We start from the raw sequence: 21239 nt of genomic DNA, 5'->3' as shown, positions 1-21239 counted from the left end.
ACTTGATATAATGTGTTATTATTTAAAGCTGCTCCATTACAGGTTTTTAAAAATGAAGGTTTATCTAGGAGACAAAAAAATCTACCCTCTGTTTCAGAATCACCCTTGCTAGGAATTAATCCCTATGGAACAAAACCAAATGGATATTTCTGAATACTCACAAAGTGACGATGTCAGCATGGGCGGTTTCTATGGCGATACTGAGCGGATCGTTTCCTTTTTCATCAGCTGCATACTGATTGGCTCCTCTCTTGAGGAGCAGACACACCTGCCTGAAGTGACCAATCACAGAACACAGTTACAGAAATAACCCATTCACCAGCTTATTAATTATTCATGAGCTTCTCAGTGCACAGAAACATTTGTTCATAGCCAGAGACATAGCCATTATTGGTGACCCTGTAAAGGGTAAGACGTTTAGAGAATAGATGAAAGATTAAATGAATGGATGGAAATAATAGTTATTTTAATTCCAAACAAACATTCTACTATTTTTTTATACATAATATGAATCATTTTTCCTTTTTCCATTAAACAAAGGTATTACCCTGTGTGTCCGTATGTGGCGGCGGCGTGCAGAGCTCCCTGTCCATGCTGATCTCTGTGGTTCACATTAGCACCGTTCTGCAACAGAAACTCACACGCCAGCAGAGAGCCCTGAAAACACACACACACGCACGCACGCACGCACGCACGCACGCACGCACGCACGCACGCACGCACGCACGCACGCACGCACGCACGCACACACACAATAATTATGGCCCATTTCCACTGAGTGGTACAGTTCGGTTCGGTATGCTTTTATGGCCGTTTCCACTGTCAAATAGGTACCAAAAAGCGAACCGTACTGTAACCTGTTGCAAAGGGTATCTAGCACAAAAAAGGCGGAGCTAGACGTGCAGCTGAACGCTATTGGTTTACAGAGCTATGTCAGTCACAGAAGCAGGAGAATGAAAACAAAGGAAGCGCTATTGTTAAAAACACAGCCGAGACATTACACCGTAATACCATATGCATATAATAACGAGCCATGATTGACCCGAGCTCAAACAAACCTTGTCGTCATCTTGATGAACAACCACAAAGCCAATAACAAAATCTGCTGTGTCCTGTTGTTGATTTACGAGCCCGTCTATAAGTGCGAGTGGTTTCACGTTCTCCAGAGAGCTCGCCGCATGTCTATATTTGAAATGATGAACTTCTTGAGCTGATGATAATAACGTGTGCGTGACTATTGAAGCGCTCTGATATCCGATCCTCTGAGAAAGAGACAAACGCGAGAGTAAAGCGCAGAAAAACAAAGGAGAAGCTGGAAAACACAGCACGAAATGATGCTTCTGCAGCCTAAAACATGAACAAACTGCCATGTTGAACTATTATCTTCACCTTCTGGACTATTATAAACTGGGAATGACAGAATTACTCTCTAACAGAGGCTACATGTGCTGCTGAAGATTACAGACACAGATGAGAGGTTTGCTCTGACTGTAGGCTATATTTAGTGTTGTTTTGAACCCAAATAAAGACTAAATGTCTGCTGTGTGTAGTTTAACTGTAATTGGTATCATATCAGAGACTGTAAGGGGCTGTATGTGTTTATATATGTTCATTTATTATTTATTTGATATAATTGCAGACGTTACAGTAGGCTATTTGGCATTATTGATCTGCAGTTATAAACAAATCATGTTCATAAGGTTAGTAATGAACATTTATACACAAGTATTAATGTGTATGAAGCATCTGTTTTGTGAAAAGAGCTTCTCATATATGTGCACGACCCTTACAACTTTACTGTGACATTTTCTGGAGTAATAATAACATCGTCTGAAACTTTCTGTCGTACACCATGCCCACCAAAAGGGTACCCTTTTGGCAGTGGAAACACAAGCATGATAAAGGTGACCTGTACCAACCCGTACCGTACTGTACCTCTCAGTGTAAACGGGCCATAATACTGAAGCACTGTGATGACGGACTGACGGCTGATGCATTTTACAATCAGCAATACAACATTTCAGATCTTTTACAATGGAAAAGCTGGAAACACGGAGAGCTGCAAACCAACATTAATGACGCAAAGACCCTCACACACACATTTATATCTGATCAGCATCTGACAGAAACTACATCACTGAAGCGCAGATACTGATGAAGCGCATGCACACACTTCACTCACTAAAGCTGATTTTACATCACAGTTTATGTGCAGATAAAAAGTTTATGCAACAAAATTTTCATGCACATTTTCACAATTTATGCACACCTTTAAGCATTTTTTATGCAATATTCTAAAATGCATATAAAAATGGGTGGATGGAAACACATTACAGTAAAAATATCCATAAAATAGCCGTTTTCTGTATTTTGTAATTGATGTTTTTAATTTTTCCCTGTTTATTTCTGCTTTTTGAATTGCATTATGGGCTCCTGATCTTTCTTCCAACATCTTTTAACCTTAAAAAGCTTGAAAATGTGACTTTTCTGTGCATGTGTGCTAGTTTGCAGTGCTATATTGTCTGTGTTGATGTTGTATATTCAAAACTAGATTAAAGACCTATCTGTTCAGTAAAGCATACACACTTAGTGGGCTTCCACACAGGTTCTGCATCTTGTTGACATACACTGTGAACATCAGCTACGCTAATTATTTTCTTTATTCTCCATTTCCACCTGGGGATACTCTTCCCGAGGCTCTCAGACTATGCAGAGTCACTGATTCGATCCAAGACCAACGACGAGATGATCCCAAGGTTTCCATAATCCTGGACCAGGCCGTATCCTGAGCAGCTACTGTGGTGGTCATGGAGGAGTGGAGAACATGAGACTGATTCCTGTGACGCTCCAGAGACAGACGAGTCTTCGCTGAGGCCAGCTTCCAGCCTCCGCCTCTGAGACTGCAGCTCTGCACGAGACGTTTGGCCAGCGGAGAAATTAAAATGGTCGTGCCCAACTGAGCCTGGTTTCTCTCAAGGTTTTTTTTTTTTTCCACTTCCGCCATTAGTGAAGTTTTTTTTCCCTCTCCGCTGTCGCCACTGGCTTGCATGGTTCAGGATCTGTAGAGCTGCGCATCGTTGGATTTGCTCTTCAGTGTTTGGACTCTCAGTAGTGATTATTAAACCACACTGAACTGAGCTAAACTGAACTGAACTTAAACACTGAACACTGAACTGACACTGTTCCAATTCACTATGATCTTCTATGTGAAGCTGCTTTGACACAATCTACATTGTATAAGCGCTACACAAATAAAGAGGAATTGAATTGAAATACTACTGTACAAACACCTTGTAATAAACTGCAGCACATTTTCTGTTATTTTACACACTTATTTCTCTAGATATTATATTTCTTATACATTATATTATTTTGAACTAATAAAACGTCAATAAAAGTCACTTTGTTAAACTGTAGAGTTGAATTTTCAACATCAGAAGTGGACAGAGGAGAGATCAACATCCCATAATGCAATTCACAACCGCAAATAAGCACACAACACTACATACGGAAACTCATTAGCAGAGATTGTTTACAGTGTAGTTTGTTCTCAGAATGTCAGAGCTGCTGTCACTCACGCCGATGGCTGAGCCAATTAAAGCTGTCCGTCCCTCCTGCTCATTATTATTCCAGTTAATCTCCGCCCCCTCGGCCAGAGCCTCAGCCATTGCCACCAGATCCCCGCTGACTGATGCCGAATACAGTCTCTGTCTGGCACGCAGCTTCAACACATCTATGAAAACAGCAACACAAAGTACAAATGGAATCAAAACTAGCCATATTGATTTTTGTTAGCACACATTGCTAGTTTTCAGAAGATCGAGAATTAATCAAATGTAATCATAAAATGGCTGATAAAATGCAAATGATCATGCATAAAAGCATCCACCAAATAAAAATTAAACAACAAATAAACTAAAACTCACCAGCATCAGGATCATCAGGATGACGTGCCACAAACCTTTTCTCCACATACTTGGACCTGATCCACTGTTCTTTATCCAGCCTGAAGACAGTGAAGATGATCATTTATACATTCAACACACTTAAAACAGCAGAGGTGTGTGTGATTCATACCGAGGACTGCCTGCGCTGGGCTTCTGCAGGCCGTCTGCTGCCTCACGCTCATAAATACCATTAATAACTTCATTACCCAGAACACACAGCAGCTGAGGAGGCGGAGTTATGCACAGAAATCAGCCAATGGGGAGAGAGAGAGAGAAAGAAAGAGCAATGAACATGACAGACATAAATCCATTAAATGTGAGAGATTAGGATCTGTAACTTGTAATAAACCATATATATATACTGAAAGATATAGAAGAAATATCAAACCTTTAACTGTTCAGGCTCCCAGGAATCAAGAGTGAGCGAACGAACTTTGGACAGATGAACGCCAAGACTCCTGTTAACACAAACACACACACACACGCACGCACGCACGCACAAACAAAAAAAGATTAATATAATTGAATTAATGAATATATTACATAATTTAATATTTAGTAGTACTTTGGCAAATAATTCTTGTAAGAAATGTAACTAATATATATATGTGTGTGTGTGTGTGTGTGTGTGTGTGTGCAATAATTTAATATATGAACATCATAATGTAATAAATATTCTATTGTCAGTGATACCACTGAACAATAAACTGTTTCAGCCTCAGCCCTGCTTAGCTTCAGTGAGTAACTGGTGTTGGGCTACAAAGTGATATGGTTGTGGCTGTTTTGTAGCCAAAAGTAAAATGTGAAAGTGAAAAGTGAAGAGTGAAGTGAAAAGTGAAAGGTGAAAGTGAAGTGAAAAGTGAAGAGTGAAGTGAAAAGTGAAAAGTGAAAGGTGAAAGTGAAGTGAAAAGTGAAAGGTGAAGTGAAAGGTGAAGTGAAAGGTGAAAGTGAAGTGAAAAGTGAAAGGTGAAGTGAAAGTGAAAAGTGAAAGTGAAGAGTGAAGTGAAAGTGAAAGGTGAAAGTGAAGACTGAAGTGAAAAGTGAAAGTGAAGAGTGAAGTGAAAAGTGAAAGTGAAGAGTGAAGTGAAAGTGAAAAGTGAAGAGTGAAGTGAAAGTGAAGAGTGAAGTGAAAGTGAAAGGTGAAAGTGAAGACTGAAGTGAAAAGTGAAAGTGAAGAGTGAAGTGAAAAGTGAAAAGTGAAAGTGAAGAGTGAAGTGAAAGTGAAGAGTGAAGTGAAAAGTGAAAAGTGAAAGTGAAGAGTGAAGTGAAAGGTGAAGAGTGAAGTGAAAAGTGAAAGTGAAGAGTGAAGTGAAAAGTGAAAAGTGAAAGTGAAGAGTGAAGTGAAAGTGAAGAGTGAAGTGAAAAGTGAAAAGTGAAAGTGAAGAGTGAAGTGAAAGGTGAAGAGTGAAGTGAAAGTGAAAGTTGAAAGTGAAGTGAAAGGTGAAAGTGTAAGTGAAGTGAAAAGTGAAAGTGAAGAGTGAAGAGTGAAGTGAAAGTGAAAGGTGAAAGTGAAGAGTGAAGAGTGAAGTGAAAGTGAAAGGTGAAAGTGAAGAGTGAAGTGAAAAGTGAAAGTGAAGAGTGAAGTAAAAGTAAAAAGTGAAGTGAAAGGTGAAAGTGAAGTGAAAAGTGAAAGTGAAAAGTGAAAGGTGAAAGTGAAGAGTGAAGTAAAAGTAAAAAGTGAAGTGAAAGGTGAAAGTGAAGTGAAAAGTGAAAGTGAAAAGTGAAAGGTGAAAGTGAAGAGTGAAGTGAAAAGTGAAAGTGAAAGTGAAAGTGAAAGTGAAAAGTGAAAGGTGAAAGTGAAGAGTGAAGTGAAAGGTGAAAGTGAAAGTGAAAGTGAAAAGTGAAAGGTGAAAGGTGAAAGTGAAGAGTGAAGTGAAAGGTGAAAGTGAAGAGTGAAGTGAAAGGTAAACTGAATGGTAAAAGTGAAATGAAAAGTGAAGTGAAAAGTTAACAATGGTAAAAGTGAAATGAAAAGTGAAGTGAAAAGTTAACTGAATGGTAAAAGTGAAATGAAACGTGAAGTAAAAAGTGAAGTGAAGGTAAAAGTGAAATGAAAAGTGAAGTAAAAAGTGAAAGTAAAGCAAAAAGTAAAACGTGAACAGTCAAAGGTGATGTTTAAGTGAACGGTAAAACTGAAGTAAAAACTGAAGTAAAAGGTGTAAAGTAAAAAGTGAAAATGAAGTAAAAGGTGAAAAGTAAAAAGGTGCAAGTGAAGTGAAATGTGAAAACTGAAAATGAAATAAAAAGTGAAGTGAAATGTAAAAAGTGAAGTGAAGTAAAAGGTAAAAAGTGAAGTGAAAGGTGTAAAGTGCAGTGAAAGGTAAAAAGGTGCAAGTGAAGTGAAAAGTGAAGTGAACGGAGCAAGTTAACTGAAAGGTCAAATGTGAAAACTGAAAGTGAAGTAAAAAGTGAAAGTAAAGTAGTAGATAAAAAGTGAAGTGAAAGGTGAAAAATTAAAGTGAAGTAAAAAGTGAAGTCAAGTGAAATGTAAAAAGTGAAAGTTAAGTAAAATGTGAAAAGTGAAGTGAAAAGTGAAGGAAAAGGTGAAAAAGTGAAGTGAAAGTGAAGTAAAAAGGTGCAAGTGAAGTGAAAAGTGAAGTTGAGTAAAAGGTGAAAAGCGAAAGTCAAGTGAAAAGTGAAGTAAAAGGTGAAAAGTAAAAAAGTGAAGTGAAAAGAGAAACTAAAGTGAACGGTGAAAGTGAAATAAACAGTGATCGGTGAAAGTGAAGTGAAAATGAGATGAAAAGTTGAAGAAAAAGTGAAAGTGAAGCAAAAAGTGAAAGTGAAAGTGTGCTGACCTGTGGATGCCTGAACACTCGATGCACATGGTGATGCCGAGGTTCACACTGGCCCAGCGTGGCTCTGCTTCCCCACAGTCACAGCAGTGCTGGTTACCACGGCCACGCAAGGCCACGCCCAGAGCGGGTGGGTGAGAGGGCGGGTCTGGAATGGACACAGGGGCGGAGCTTTCCTTGACCTACAAACACACCATATGCAAATGACATGCAAATAAAACACCTTTAACAACTGAATCACAATTTTTATTGAGTACTACCTAAATATTTTCAGTATTCCTAAACGTGTGTGTTGTACCTGAGTGTTTTGATCAGTTACTTGATCTCGATATGCCATGTCTATACATCCCTGAACAGCATTAATCCATGCTGACTTCAGCTCCTCTGAGTCAGCCTGTAACACACAACACCTGCGTACAGAAACACAAAACACACACTTATCTCTACATGTGGTGAGTGTCAGCACATTTTTGTATTTAAGTATATTCTACAGATTTAACTGGTGCAAGAACGATGAAATGTGATTATGTGCACAGAAAAAAGTGTATTCGTAATGTTGTGTTTGATAATGTGTGTGTGTTATTTCGTCATCTTACTTCTGCACCGACAGAAGCTCGAAACAGAAACGCCGGTCGATCACATCCAGAGATTTGACTGCACACAGACGCAGATCATCAAAGAGAACCACAGGTTGCTCCTAAAAAAAAAAACACACGCACACACACACGCACACGGATATATAAATACAAATACATGCGCTCAAATAAATACAGTTGAAGTCAGAATTATTAGCGCCCCTGTTTATTTTTTCCCCAATTTCTGTTTAACAGAGAGCAGATTTCTTCAACACATCTCTGCTCATAACAGTGTTAATAACTCATCTCTAATAACTGATTTATTTTCTCTTTGTCATGATGACAGTAAATAATATTAGACTAGATATTCTTCAAGACACTTCTATACAGCTTAAAGTGACATTCAAAGGCTTAACTACAGTAGGTTAATTAGGTTAACTAGGCAGGGGTGCGTTTTTCCAAACCCATCGTTAGCCAACTAAGGTCGCAAGTTCCGTCGTTACAAACATAGTTTGTTGATTTGCCGTTTCCCAAATCCGTCGCTCCAAGGAACATTCGCAAACTGCATTGCAAACTTGAGAACTCGCAACTATACCTCTGGAGCTGTAGTTAAAAACACAGTTCCTGGCTGTGTTCTTTTCCCAATTATCCCCCCTATGCCCTATTCATTTAGAACATTCTGACATACAAAGTTGGAATTATGAAAAGTAAAAAGCATTAAGGTCATCTCTCTTAGGTGTTATTTGCTTTCTAACTATTTTTACAGTTCAGTTTTGGCGATCTTCATGTTTACATTTGTGCTCCCTTCACAGTGCACTTTGAAAACATTGATGTCATTGTGAACACAGACTCATGGCGAAAGCTATAGGTGACCTATTATTAAAAAGGGGAATTTATGTTACGTCTCCAAAGCTTGTGAAAACAAAAAGCATACGTTAATGCTTTTAATTTATAGTGGGCTATTTATTAAGTATCTGTACTGCATATGACACGGGCCTGCTGGGTAGAACTTTCTGCTGTGGTTTTGGAGAAAAATATTGGGCTGTATTGAGCACTGTATATGCATATATAACATGCTTATATAAACATGCACATATAAATATACACACACATGTATGCACACAAATAAATATGTACTCAAACACACACGTACATGCAGACACAAAACCACAGAGCCACGATTATGCACACACACACACACTGAAAATCTGAAGTGGATAACCGTTTACCTTGTGTGATTTTAGGTAGATTAACTGATTATTTTCGGTGGAAAACCAGCATCTGAAAGATAGAAGACACTCAAATTAAAGACTTCCAGTGCACAGATCTAAACTTATATCTTTTTAAAGTTTATTTGCTCATTAAGTCACCTTAAATCGGTTATTTTTATTAGAGATCCACCAAAAAAACATGTGTAAAATCAAAATTATTAGTCTAAATGATCATTAACAGCAGAATGTCAATGGCAGTCCGTCACCTCTTCCATGTCTTGTTCTTCTTGCGTGAGCGCTTGAACAGGTAGCCTTGAATAGTTCCTCCGTCAGACGGATTACACACAATTACAGCTTCTCCAGACGCGTCCTGACAAACACACAACCGTTACCATACTAATGACACTTCACTTTTCACTACGCCTGAAGAATATAATAAGCATCTGAGAATCCTTGTAGCAAACTTATGTGTGTGTTGATTCAAGAAAGCAACCATTCATTTGTGTTGTGTTTTAAATTTCACTTCTTTATATTCATTTATTCTTCCTTTAATTATTTTATTCAATCATATAATCATTGGTCATTTATATCATTGTCATTATATTACTTTATTGATCATTTGTTAATGATTCTGGCGTCATGGTGGCGCAGTGGGTAGCACGATTGCCTCACAGCAAGAAGGTCACTGGTTCAAGTCCCAGCTGGGTCAGTTGGTGTCTCTGTGTGGAGTTTGCATGTTCTCCACATGTTGGCGTGGGTTTCCTCTGGGTGCTCCGGTTTCCCCCACAGTCCAAACACATGCGCTATAGGGGAATTGGGCAAGCTTAATTGTCTGTAGTGTATGTGCGTGAATGAGTGTTTATGGGTACTGGGTTGCAGCTGGAAGGGCATCCGCTGTGTAAAAACATGTGCTAGATAAGTTGGCGGTTCATTCCGCTGTGGCGACCTCTGATAACTAAGGGACTAACCCAAAGGAAAATGAATGAATGAACTATTTATTAGCAGATTACACATTGCTCTGATTTAATTTAATGTCTGATTTCCTATAATATACTTATGATATACAATATAAACTGTAACCTTCTGAAAACTGTCATTGACAGCATCTACACAAACAAAAGTACACTAATTGCATTTTCTAAAAATAAACAATTATTTTAAAATAAACGTTTTACTTAATTAAAATTGTAAAAATATTCATCGCTGAAATAAACAACAATTAAACAGCAAATACTGCTGGCGGGAACACTAAATGAGCTTGTTAAACAATACTGGGTGACGTAGCATATCTCGAATATCAACACATTTACAGACTCCATTTGTGGCATTTGCTCTTAGTGTAACTTGCTCTTAGATCAATATCAAGTAAAAATGTCCAGAGCTTATCATCGTTATCGACATGAATTTGATTGAGATTCAATGATATTGTTTATCAGTTTAGTCCTACAACCATTAACGTATAAATGACACGAATAGCATCAAAAACACCCTGTTTTCTCTTAAAACCCAGAGTTATGCCGCAGTCACACTAGAGTTTGAGCTTGCAAAATTCTGTCGTGCAGTGCTGCGAAAAGAGGCGGGATTAAACAAGATGATTAGATGTTAAAAAAGCGAGCAATTGAAAAAAGCTCCATATTTAAAATTTCTGTCCAGAGAGGTCACGTTTTGAACTTTGATTAGTCTCACGCAGTCAAGTGATGCGATTTCGCAGGTCAGAGTTCATCAAGCTTGAACTTTGCAATGCATAGATATATACCCTGTGGTTGTCTATTGGAAGGAATGCGTCAGTAGAGCCGCCATTTTAGTACAGGGTAGCGCTCCTTTGAAATGAATGTGGGACCAAGCTGCAGTGGAGGACTGTGACCAAGAAATACACATATACACACACACATATATATATATACATATATATATATATACACACACGATCTGGAGTTTTCCCGGAGGTCAGTATGCAATTTTTTTTAAATTATGAAACTGATAATTTTACATGACTTTTCTACATTGATGGATCAGTGATCGCACAGGCATTCCTGACATAAAGCATGTGTTTGTGTGTATGGAAATGTACTATACACCCTCCCTGTTAAATTTGATCTTATCTGTGTCCTGAAACACCCCCCACCTCCTGCTTTCACTTCTCATACTGACGGAGGGAGCGATTCGTTTGTGAATGAATCTCCGTTATGAACGACTCCTTCACTTAGCCGACAATAATACAAGTTTCCGGCACCGCAGCATCTCATTATTATATTTATTTTGCTTTGTTTGCTGATTTTATTCAACAAAACTAGCATAAGCCAAGTATTTAGTGCGAGTTGGTGCTACTTTGCCTTATGGTGAATGCAGTAAGAGACTATTATCATCAATAACGTTACCTGTTTACCACAAAAGTTCATAACATACAAAAATTTAAAAAACTAAATCTTGCCTATGAAATGTTCTGTTTTTGTGCTTTGTTTTGTTTGTTTGCTCATTACTACACCTGTAGACAGCGCTAAAGTGCAGCATCTTCACGTAGCAACACTGTCTTGACTATTGCGGTTGAATGACATTGGTCCTGGGAGCACTGGTCAAATATGGCGGCGCTATTGACGCATGCTCAGGGTCCGTACGCGATATCTAGTGTATATATCAATGTTTGCAATGCAGTGAACTGCGAAACTTGCACTTCCAGTCTGACGCATTCGCGTGCGAATGAATGGAAGTCTATGGGAAGAAAAGTCCGCAGGTTTAACCCAAGCAAACACTCACCAATCCACCTCAATCTGACTAAACAAACAGTTAACTAGGTTAATTAGGGTAATTAGGCTAGTCATTGTATAACAGTGGTTTTTCTGTAGACAATCCAATACTAATATTGCTTAAGGGGGTTAATAATATTAATATATTACTTTATTTTTGTTTATTTATTTATTTTTTTAATAATGTTTTAGGGTTTTTTCACCTTTATTATGATAGGACGGTGGAGATTTCAGACAGGAAAGCATTGGGAGCAAAAAGAGGGGAAGGATCGACAAAGAACCTCGAGCTGGGAATCGAACTCAGGTCGCCGTGAGCATGTCGGTGCTATATGTTGGCACACAACACCACTAGGCCATTGGCGCTGACATATTACTTTCTTTTTTATCCCAGCCAAGCTAAAAGAAATAAGACTTTCTCCAGAAGAAATAAATTAGAGGAAATACTGTGCAAACGTCCTAGCTCTGGTAAACATCACTTGAGGAATTTCACAGGAGTATAATTCTGTAATCCCAAAATGTGTTCGTGAAATCTTTTGCAAGTTCAGCATTAACATCTCTTACCCTCTGCTGGACGAGCAGATGTGTGTTTTCCAGATCTTTCCTCTTGGCAGAGCAGTCGGTCGACAGCTGAGAGAGCTGAGCATACATATGAGCACACATATTCAATATAACTATATAATAACACTGTGTGCATGTACTGTGTGTGTGTGCGACCTGTGAGGCCATCGTCTTCATGGTTGGCTCCAGATCTCTCAGCAAGTCAAACCCCTGGTGGAAAAATGTGTACTGAGCGTGAAAATACGAGAAGACCTGAGAGGAAAATAAAGAGGAGAGCAGTCAGGTCAAATTCATCGGAGCTTTAGATTTACAATCAGTATTTTTCTGATTGAAGCTCACCGAATTCAGAATATCCAGCTTCTGTTGGACCTTGAAATTATTAAGCTGTCAGACAGAGAGAATAACAAAATATTAATCATGTTCTGTAGCCAAAAATAATAATACTATAGAGCTAGAATTTAATAAACTAAATTGGAAGTAGTGTTTGAGTGTGTGTGTGAATGAGTGTGTGTGGGTGTTTCCAAGTACAGGGTTACAGCTGGAGAGGCATTTGCTGTGTAAAACATATGCTGGAATAGTTGGCGGTTCATTCCACTGTGGTGACCTCTGATGAATAAGGGACTAAGCTGAAGGAGAATGAATGAATGGAAATGTGTGTGTGTGTGGCCGATGTGTAACTTGTGTGTGGAGTCAGAGTTCAGTGTGTCCAGAGTAAACAGGATGCGAGTCGAAGCAGCCAATCAGATTCACTCCTGCAGTCGCTGCCACGATGATGACATTAAGAGGTCTGCTCCTGATCAAACACCATTGATTTAATTGCGGTTTCTCTAAAACACTCGGGAAACAGTTATTTAAGCATGATCGAGAGGAAATGGGACATTATTTCAATTATACATTAAATAAATAAATATATATACTTTAAAAAGTGATTTTTTTGTGTTGTTAACTGCTTGTTGTGCTCCGAATCGGGCCCAGGCGTAGTTCAGTTGGCCGGCTCTGGCTCGGTTGGGCTTTGGCGCAGTACGCTTGTAGTCTGAATGCAGAGCATGCCTGAGTGTTAAACTGAAGACGCGACGTCACTTTTAAGGGACTGTTTCATATGGATTTATTAATCCTTCTTTCTGTTTAATGAACACAAACTGTCATACTTTATTAAAGAGCGCCTATTATGCATTATAAAAGGTCTTATTTTAGTTTTGGGGGTCTCCAACAACAGGCTGATCTGCATGACAGATCAAAAAACACTTTGTCTTATAATATGCATTTATTTTAACCTAATTATCCCAACGACATCCATTTGATTCGTTCAGCGATTCATTTGTTCCCAAACCCCTCCTTAGCACGATGCTAATCCGCGCTGATTGGTCTGATGACCCAGACTGTTGTGATTGGTTGACTGTGTTCAGCGGGAAACTGAGAGAAATGCCCACCACGGTCATGAAGTAGCAGTCAGAGAGTATGTGAGAGACTAATGGAGTGTAATGCAATAAAGCAACGCAGTTAAACACCAGCATATTCCTCTACTCTTAACCCTAGTACTAACAACACACATTCAGTAATAATCCACACAATAGCAAAAGCTGAACTATTTTGGTGTGTGCAGGAACAGCTGGCAGTGGTCAGAGTAATGTCAAACGGCAGAGGATCGCGAGTTCAGAAACGCATTTAAATCAGTAGAGGAAGAAGCATGCGTCACGTTTTTAACGTGGTTTTGGACACAATATGTGAACAGCCCCATACAGAATTAACCTGAGAGATACAGTACAAGCACTGATCTATAATAGAGAAGGGATTACAAGCTGCGCAGGGTGATTACAATGTCAAACACACAATTAAACACATATTTAGCAAACTACAGAAAACGGGGCAACAATTTGAATTAAACTTACATGTTATGATCTAGAGCAGTGTTTCCCAACCCTGTTCCTGGAGGCACACCAACAGTTCATGTTTTGGATGTCTTCCTTATCTGACCCATTAACTTCAGGTTGTGGAGTCTCTTCCGATGTTCTGATGAGTTGATTCAGGTGTGTTTGATTAGGGAGAGAATGAAAATGTGTACTGTTGGTGTGCCTTCAGGAACAGGGTTGGGAAACTCTGATCTAGAGGATAAAGAAACTGGTCCATATGAACTGTAACAGTTACTGACAAAGTGCCAGTTAAAGTCTGGCAAAGTCCCATAGATAATAGTCTCTGTTGTTCCTTCTTTCAATAGCAAACAGCCGGCGTATCCCGGCGCTGCAGCGTAGGTTATTGTATTAATCATCAGAAAAATGACAACACACAGCACTAGGTTGGGTATTCTGTGCTGTTGTTGTGAAAATGAACTTTAACCCTTTATTTCTCCGCAGCTGAATCTCCATCTGTCAGTGATCGTCATCTTCATGTCATGATCAGTCCCGTGATCCCCTGCGCCTACACTAGTGTTTGAAAGGAAAGGCGCATTCACATTTTACTGGATATGGAACTACACATTTGGCGATGTACCGTATCAACGTCAATGCGTTCAGACAAAAGATCCGAACCAAACTCGATTCATTTATTCGACTATTTCGTTAAAGAATCAATAGTTTTAAACATGGTGCACTTTCAGATTTAACCCTCAGCTGGATCTGTTCATTCACTTAGAGCTGTGTTAGGCTGCATTTACACTGCAGATCTTGATGGTCAATTCCGATCTTGTGACTGTATCCGATTTGTTTAATGACCTGCTTACATCATCTTTTAAAAGTGACTCGTATCTGATCATCTGCATTTACACAGCACACGGCAAAGGCACAATGACCAGGAAAAAAAAGAGCAGGCGCTGACTGACAGCTGATAATTAAAGAGCGCTCTTTTCTCTATTCTTGTGTGTAATCTGTTCGCAGCTTTCGACAAGCTGTTTTATTATAGTTTATGACAGAAAGGTTCTCATTTCTCATCGAACAACTTCTTTTGATACATATGCTTTTTTAAACCAGTAGGCATCTAAATGTAATGTCCATGGTGTGATTGTGCACATGACGTATGCACTGGTTTTATATTAGTTTATATTGGTTACGTGGCAGTCATTGCTCTCTCTCGCTCTCGTTAACATGCTTAAATACTTGCTTAAAAGCTGTTTTAGTCCTCGTGTGTGAGATTTAAGGTTTGGGACTCTGCTGAAGTCTGTTCTGAGAAGAAAGCGTCAGACTTGACATCATTTGCTATGGTTTTTAATGACGCGTGACTCGGATTGACAGGTGAAAATCCGATCAACCTGCTTACACTGCACACACGAGGGCACAGATCCGATTCATATCGGATTAATTTCCACATATGAACAAGGCCTGAATCTGATTTGAGTAAATCGGAATCCATGTGATTTGTTCCTGCTTACATGTACATGGGCTGTATCCGGTCTGTGCCACATGGGAGAAAATAAAAAATCTGAATTGAGTCACTTGAACAGTGCAGTGTAAATGCAGCCATACACACTATATGGAAGCTCATTTTCAAAAACCCATAATAGGGGCTCTTAAAGATACAAACCCCCGCTGCATGAGAGCTACACCTTCAGCAAACCTCCTAATACCTGCAGCACAATGACTTTTATGAAAGTTAATGGGTGCCAAAAGTTGTGGATCTGTTCAGCAAAAGACTGTATCACTGCAACCCAAATGACTAAGCATACTACACAACCATATAACTAAAGCAATCTCCACCGTGCTGAGCTCTTCCTACACATACAGTGCAATAAATAGTAAAATATACAAAACAAAACTAGTTTCATATCCATTTTACACACTATTACAAACATCCATTCTCTTAAATTAATACATTAATATTAAATGAATACCTTAATAAAATCTAATGTAAGCTGTGCAATACGGGTGCAGTGTTAGTCACCTGCAGGCAGTAATCCAGAGCGAAGTGTTGATAGCATTTGCGCGTGGCGAGCAGCAGGTGCGTCGCTCTTTCTGCATCCACAGGTTTGTGTCGACTGACCTGAGCGTTCTTCACCACCGCAGAATCAAGATCATCTCCGATCCGCACAAACTCACGCCGCGTTTCCCGAATCTGCGGGACAAACCTGCCACAGAGCAAACCATCACACAAGTAGAATTATTCGCCCTCCTGTGAAGATTCCTTGTCAAATATTTCCCAAATGATGTTGAACAGATTCAGGAATTTCTCACAGTATTTCCTCTAATATTTTTTCTTCTGGAGAAAGTCTTATTTGTTTTATTTCGGCTAGAATAAAAGCAGTTTTTAATTATTTTAAAGCCATTTTAAGGTCAATATTATTAGCCCCTTCAGCAATATTGGTGTTGGATTGTCTCCAGAATAAACCACTGTTATACAATGACTTGCCTAATTACCCTAACTTTACCCTAATTACCCTATTTAAGCCTTTAAATGTCACTTTAAGCTGAATACTAGTGTTTTGAAGAATATCTAGTCTAATATTATGTACTCTCTAAAGCTAAAGCACAAAATGATGGAAAATGTCGACTCTGTTAGTGATTTAAAAAGTTTAACAAAGAGTTTAACAACAATTAATAACAGAATCAAAGGTTCCCTATTAAATTTAAGCATTTTCCATGAATGATGGATTCAGTTTAGTGTAAATGATAAATTAGTTGTATATCATTCCTGTTTAAAGAAAATAAATGGACATGCTTTAAATGTAAAATACAGCAAATAATCTATTTTACAAGAGAAAACTATTTCAGTCTTTCCTTTTCCAAAAATGTCATGTTTAAGCCAACGTGTTACTTGTTATTTCTTTAATTTGTTTATGAAATTTACTAAGCTGCTGAAGTGAAAAGCTTACCAAGCATTTCTGACATAAAATATAATAACATATATATTCAAGATCTGAATATAAAACGGCAGGAAAAATGTATATTTAAAAACAAAAGTGCTAAAAATGTGGCATTTAAAATGCACGTTACCAATCGGCAATAAAACATAACAACAAAATGTAATAAATAATTCTAAATAAAATATAGAAAAAAGCAAATCATTTATTATCAATAAATATTATAAACAATATATGTAGTAACTTTACAAAACTTGCTTTGAATAAAACAACAACACATTTTAGATATTAATATTATAAAATAATACTACTAATAATAATAATACTATAAACAATATCTACAACAAAACTATATTAATATATATCTATAGAAAAAAAGCATTAATTATAAAGACTAAGGGCCCTATCATACACCCTGCGCAATGCGGTGCAAGGCGCGATGCAATTGTTATTTGTTAAGTTTCAGCTTTGGTTTTGGTTCAGCCGTTTGACATTTTGGACCACGCTGTTTAAATAGCAAATGCATTTGCACTCATATGTGCGCACATAGGTGTTCTGATCTAAAAAAGGAGGTGTGTTGAGGCCCATTGCTGGCGCGTTGCTATTTGGAGGAACTTAAATAGACGGTTCAATAGACCAGATCAAAGCAGGTCTATAGTCCAGTGCAGAGTGCGTTATTTGTGCGCCTCACTTACACATTGCTTAATACACACATGATGTACAGCAATACGCAAATATCTTTACATATGAAAAAGGATTAAGGATATATATATAGGATATAATAAGAATATATAGGATATAAATATAAAGGATTTAAATATTACAAAAAGTATTAATTTCTAGCCTACATAAATATAAAACCCATACTTTCATGCCTTCTTCATCTCAGGGGGCTTTTTCAGTTTATTCATAACAATTTACTTTTCTATAATGTTATCATTATTAGCAGTATTATTTATTATCTGCAGATTTATATTTGTCTTATTAAAAACAAGTTTATATTTGTCCACCTGTCAGGTTTTAGACCATATGGGGGACAGCATGTGTAATAGGATATAACTCAGTGTTTTGACCACACTTCGTTATTATTGTTCATTTATTCCTTTGCTGGGATTAGAACTGAGTTTAGAAACAGTTTTGAAGCAAATCTTTGAGCTTAATAAACGAAATTAATTAAGTATAGGCTAATGGATGTCTGTGCGTACAACACGTTTCCTTATCCACGAGAGTGAAAGTGAAAGTAAATAATGAGGAGGCTCATCTCACTCTCGCGCTGCAGATGCTCTGTTTAATTGTTTTCTCTCTAGTGAAGCGTTCAGGTTTTACACTTACAAAGTCGCCATGTAAATACCAAATGCACCATAGTGCAACACAACTGACTCTTAAAGGGAATGAGAGACGAGACTCTGATTGGTTTATTCTCAAAACACACCTAAAACTCATTAAGAGAATAAGCTCAACCCTGTTAGACCATGCGCCGGGGCACAAAGTGGATTTATCCGTCCTTACAATAGCAAAAGTGGATTCTGACACGCCCTTAATGCGTTTGCGCCCTGCGCTTTGCACATGGATTGCCAAAATAAAGCCCTAAATGTCTATAATTTACTATATAAACTGATGGGTTTTGTCACATACTGTGAAAGCAGGTTTGTCAGCTGTTGACTGATGGCTCTCTGTGTCTGATCAAACAGCATCTGCAAAACACACACACACACACACACACACACACACACACACACACACACACACACACACACACACATCTCCTTTATTAAATAAATAAATAAACACAGATCACCTCCAGAACAGACTTGTTTTTATTATACTTTTTTCAGTGTATGTTTATATCTGTGTCTAGCAGAACAGCCAAGTTTCCGTGCACCTATTTGTATGCACACTTGAGAATATCATATAAAACCTGCTCAATGGAAACGCCGAGATGGGCACACATGTTTAAAATGCGCATAAAAAACACATGTGCACCGAGTAGGATTATCCGTGCATCCGATAAGAAGAAACATGTGCAGGAACTATGATGGAAACACATTTTACTGGATATATTCCAGCATGAACTGCTGAAGATTTGCTGAAGATTATTGAAAATTATTTAATTGCAGCTGATCAGAATCAAGAAAAGTAAGAATTTTTTGACATTTGGACTAGAAGCAAGACAAAGCCTTTAAGCAAGAAAAGCCCTTTTTTAGCATTTAATGCCACTGCTGTGACTCTTTTTGATTGATGTCGACTAATCGGGCTGCAGATCATGAGGCTTTTAAAGTGAAGTGAACGTCATAGCATGTGTAAAATCATCCCCGGTGAATGAGGCGAAGATGTGCAGCGAGCAGACAACCAAGATGAGCCAGTAACTGTGAAAAACGTCCGACTTGAGCAGGATTTTGAGCAGCTTTCTAGCGCGCACCGTCATAGCAGTAAAACATGTGTCTGAGCAGGTCTCTGACAGTGTAATAAGGCTTAACGTTATAGCCTTTGTCTTTCGTGCATTATGTTTTTATCAAATAACTTCAGATGAATCTGTGTGCTGACGACGTATGCATTACTTCTGCACTAAAATATCTGTTGCTGAAACATTCTTACTAGAACCTGCAGTGATCGATGTGTTGTATTTATTTAGCAGTTAGACTAGCCTGGGTGCTGATGTTGCGATATTAACGAAATTAAAGTCATGACCATGCATTTGGTTTGCACTAAAATGAGGCATCAGTAATGTTGCATTGTTTTTGGATTGTGTTATGAGCTGTCAAACAGCATGTGCGTATATTTCCTGCAAATAAATCAACTGTGGTGTGTTGCAAAACATTTGCATCTTGTGTTTTATTGATGTTGTCACCAGCGACTAGTCAACGTCGACTCGATTGTGATGGCATAAAAGTCGACTTTAAAAAATCTAAAGTCATTCAATCTCTACAACACACACACACACACGCGCACACGCACGCACGCACGCACGCACGCACACGCACGCACACGCACGCACGCACGCACGCACGCACGCACGCACGCACGCACACACACACACACACAAACAAACATGCACACACACACACACACACACACACACACACACACACACACACACACACACACTGACCGTCTGAAACTGGATCATCTCCTGCAGGCCCTGGTTAAACTGGCGCAGGCAGTTCTGCAGAAACACAAGCAGTTTTTATTTTGTGAACACATGTTATTCACTGTGAGAGAGAGTCTACTGAGGTTGGTACAAGGTTATTAACATCTTTAAATGAACTTAGAATTATTTCCATACTATTTTTACATTTCCTGTTAGTTTCTGTTTAGTTTTAGCTTGTTTCACTGATGGTTGTGTTTCAGTTTTAGTCTAGTTTTTATTTTGTGAACACATTTTTTATTTAGTTTTTATATATGTAGTTTTAATAAGTGGGCGACTCAGTGGTTATCACTGTGGCCTCACAGCAAGAAGGTCACTGGTTCGAGTCCCGGCCGGACCAGTTGGATTTTCTTTGTGGAGTTTGCATGTTCTCCCCATGTTGGCGTCGGTTTCCTCTGGATGCTCCGGTTTCACAGGAGAACTGATGAACTAAATTGGCTGTAGTGTATGAGTGTGTGTGAATGAGTGTGTATGGGTGTTTCCCAGTACTGGGTTGCGGCAAAAAGGGCATCTGCTGCGTAAAGCATATGCTGGAATAGTTGGCGGTTCATTCTGCTGTGGCGACCTGTGATAAATAAGGGACTGAGCTTAAGGAAAATGAATGAATTATAATAATAAAAATTATAATAATATTTAAGTGAATATTTATTTTATTTTAGTTCATCTTTTTTTTGACTAACAGTATTACTCTTCATTTAATCAGGCATGTAATCATGCCGAGGACAAAAAAGGAGGAAGACGAGACCCCCCCGATTATTTAAAAACACACACGCAAATATATATATATATATATATATATATATATATATATATATATATATATATATATATATATATATATATATATATATATATATATATATATTTGCGTGTGTGTTTTTAAATAATTGAAATAATGATTCATTTATTCACTCATTCTCTTTTCGGCTTAGTCCCTTTATTAATCTGGGATCACCACAGCAGAATGAACCGCCAACTTATCCAGCATTTGTTTTACGCAGCGGATGCCCTTCCAACCGCAACACATCACTGGGAAACATTCATACACACTCATACACAATGGACAATTTTAACTTACCCAATTCACCTATACCACATGTCTTTTTGGACTTGTGGAGCACCTGGAGGAAACCCATGCCAACACAGGGAGAACATGCAAATGCCAACTGACCTAGCTGGGGCTCGAACCAGCGTCCTTCTTGCTGTGAGGCCCACTGCACCACCATGCTGCCCCAGAAATAATCAATCTAAACAAATAATTTTTTCTAAAACATTTCTTGTCTGATCAGTTTAAATCTTTTAGCAGTTTAATAGTGACTTAAGTCATATTAAATATTAGGTTTATAATAAGTTTATAATTTGTACCTCAATGTTGGGGCAGACCCACACACCGCTGCTAGATGGCGCCACTAACTCGGTTAGTTTTCGTGTCCAAGAATATAATTTTCTCTGTAATTTAGTCGACTCTTTACTCCAAT

General features: G+C 38.4%; 1 protein-coding gene across 2 annotated transcripts in view; it reads right to left on the bottom strand.

Annotated features, from left to right (window-relative positions):
* Window positions 1-21239, bottom strand: part of zgc:162872 (BAR_ACAPs and ArfGap_ACAP domain-containing protein) — a 37462-nt gene that overhangs the window by 8093 nt on the left and 8130 nt on the right. The window contains exons 4-20 of one of the 2 annotated variants that reach the window (XM_056473444.1): window positions 19726-19779; window positions 18252-18310; window positions 15701-15884; window positions 12170-12214; window positions 11987-12082; window positions 11834-11908; window positions 8795-8898; window positions 8547-8598; window positions 7339-7439; window positions 7041-7152; window positions 6746-6924; window positions 4336-4405; window positions 4078-4169; window positions 3927-4006; window positions 3579-3733; window positions 548-657; window positions 162-272 (exon numbers count right to left, since the gene is read on the bottom strand). In XM_056473444.1, coding sequence (XP_056329419.1) covers window positions 162-272; window positions 548-657; window positions 3579-3733; window positions 3927-4006; window positions 4078-4169; window positions 4336-4405; window positions 6746-6924; window positions 7041-7152; window positions 7339-7439; window positions 8547-8598; window positions 8795-8898; window positions 11834-11908; window positions 11987-12082; window positions 12170-12214; window positions 15701-15884; window positions 18252-18310; window positions 19726-19779 — 1679 coding nt within the window. Of the gene's footprint in view, window positions 1-161; window positions 273-547; window positions 658-3578; window positions 3734-3926; window positions 4007-4077; window positions 4170-4335; window positions 4406-6745; window positions 6925-7040; window positions 7153-7338; window positions 7440-8546; window positions 8599-8794; window positions 8899-11833; window positions 12083-12169; window positions 12215-15700; window positions 15885-18251; window positions 18311-19725; window positions 19780-21239 lie in introns of both variants that reach the window. The other variant, XM_056473443.1, reaches the window with a different exon arrangement.

Source organism: Danio aesculapii, chromosome 15, assembly GCF_903798145.1.
Source record: "Danio aesculapii chromosome 15, fDanAes4.1, whole genome shotgun sequence".
Lineage (NCBI taxonomy): Eukaryota > Metazoa > Chordata > Actinopteri > Cypriniformes > Danionidae > Danio > Danio aesculapii.
Note: the sequence above shows the minus strand (reverse complement) of the source record. Positions and strands in the feature narration are given on the sequence as shown.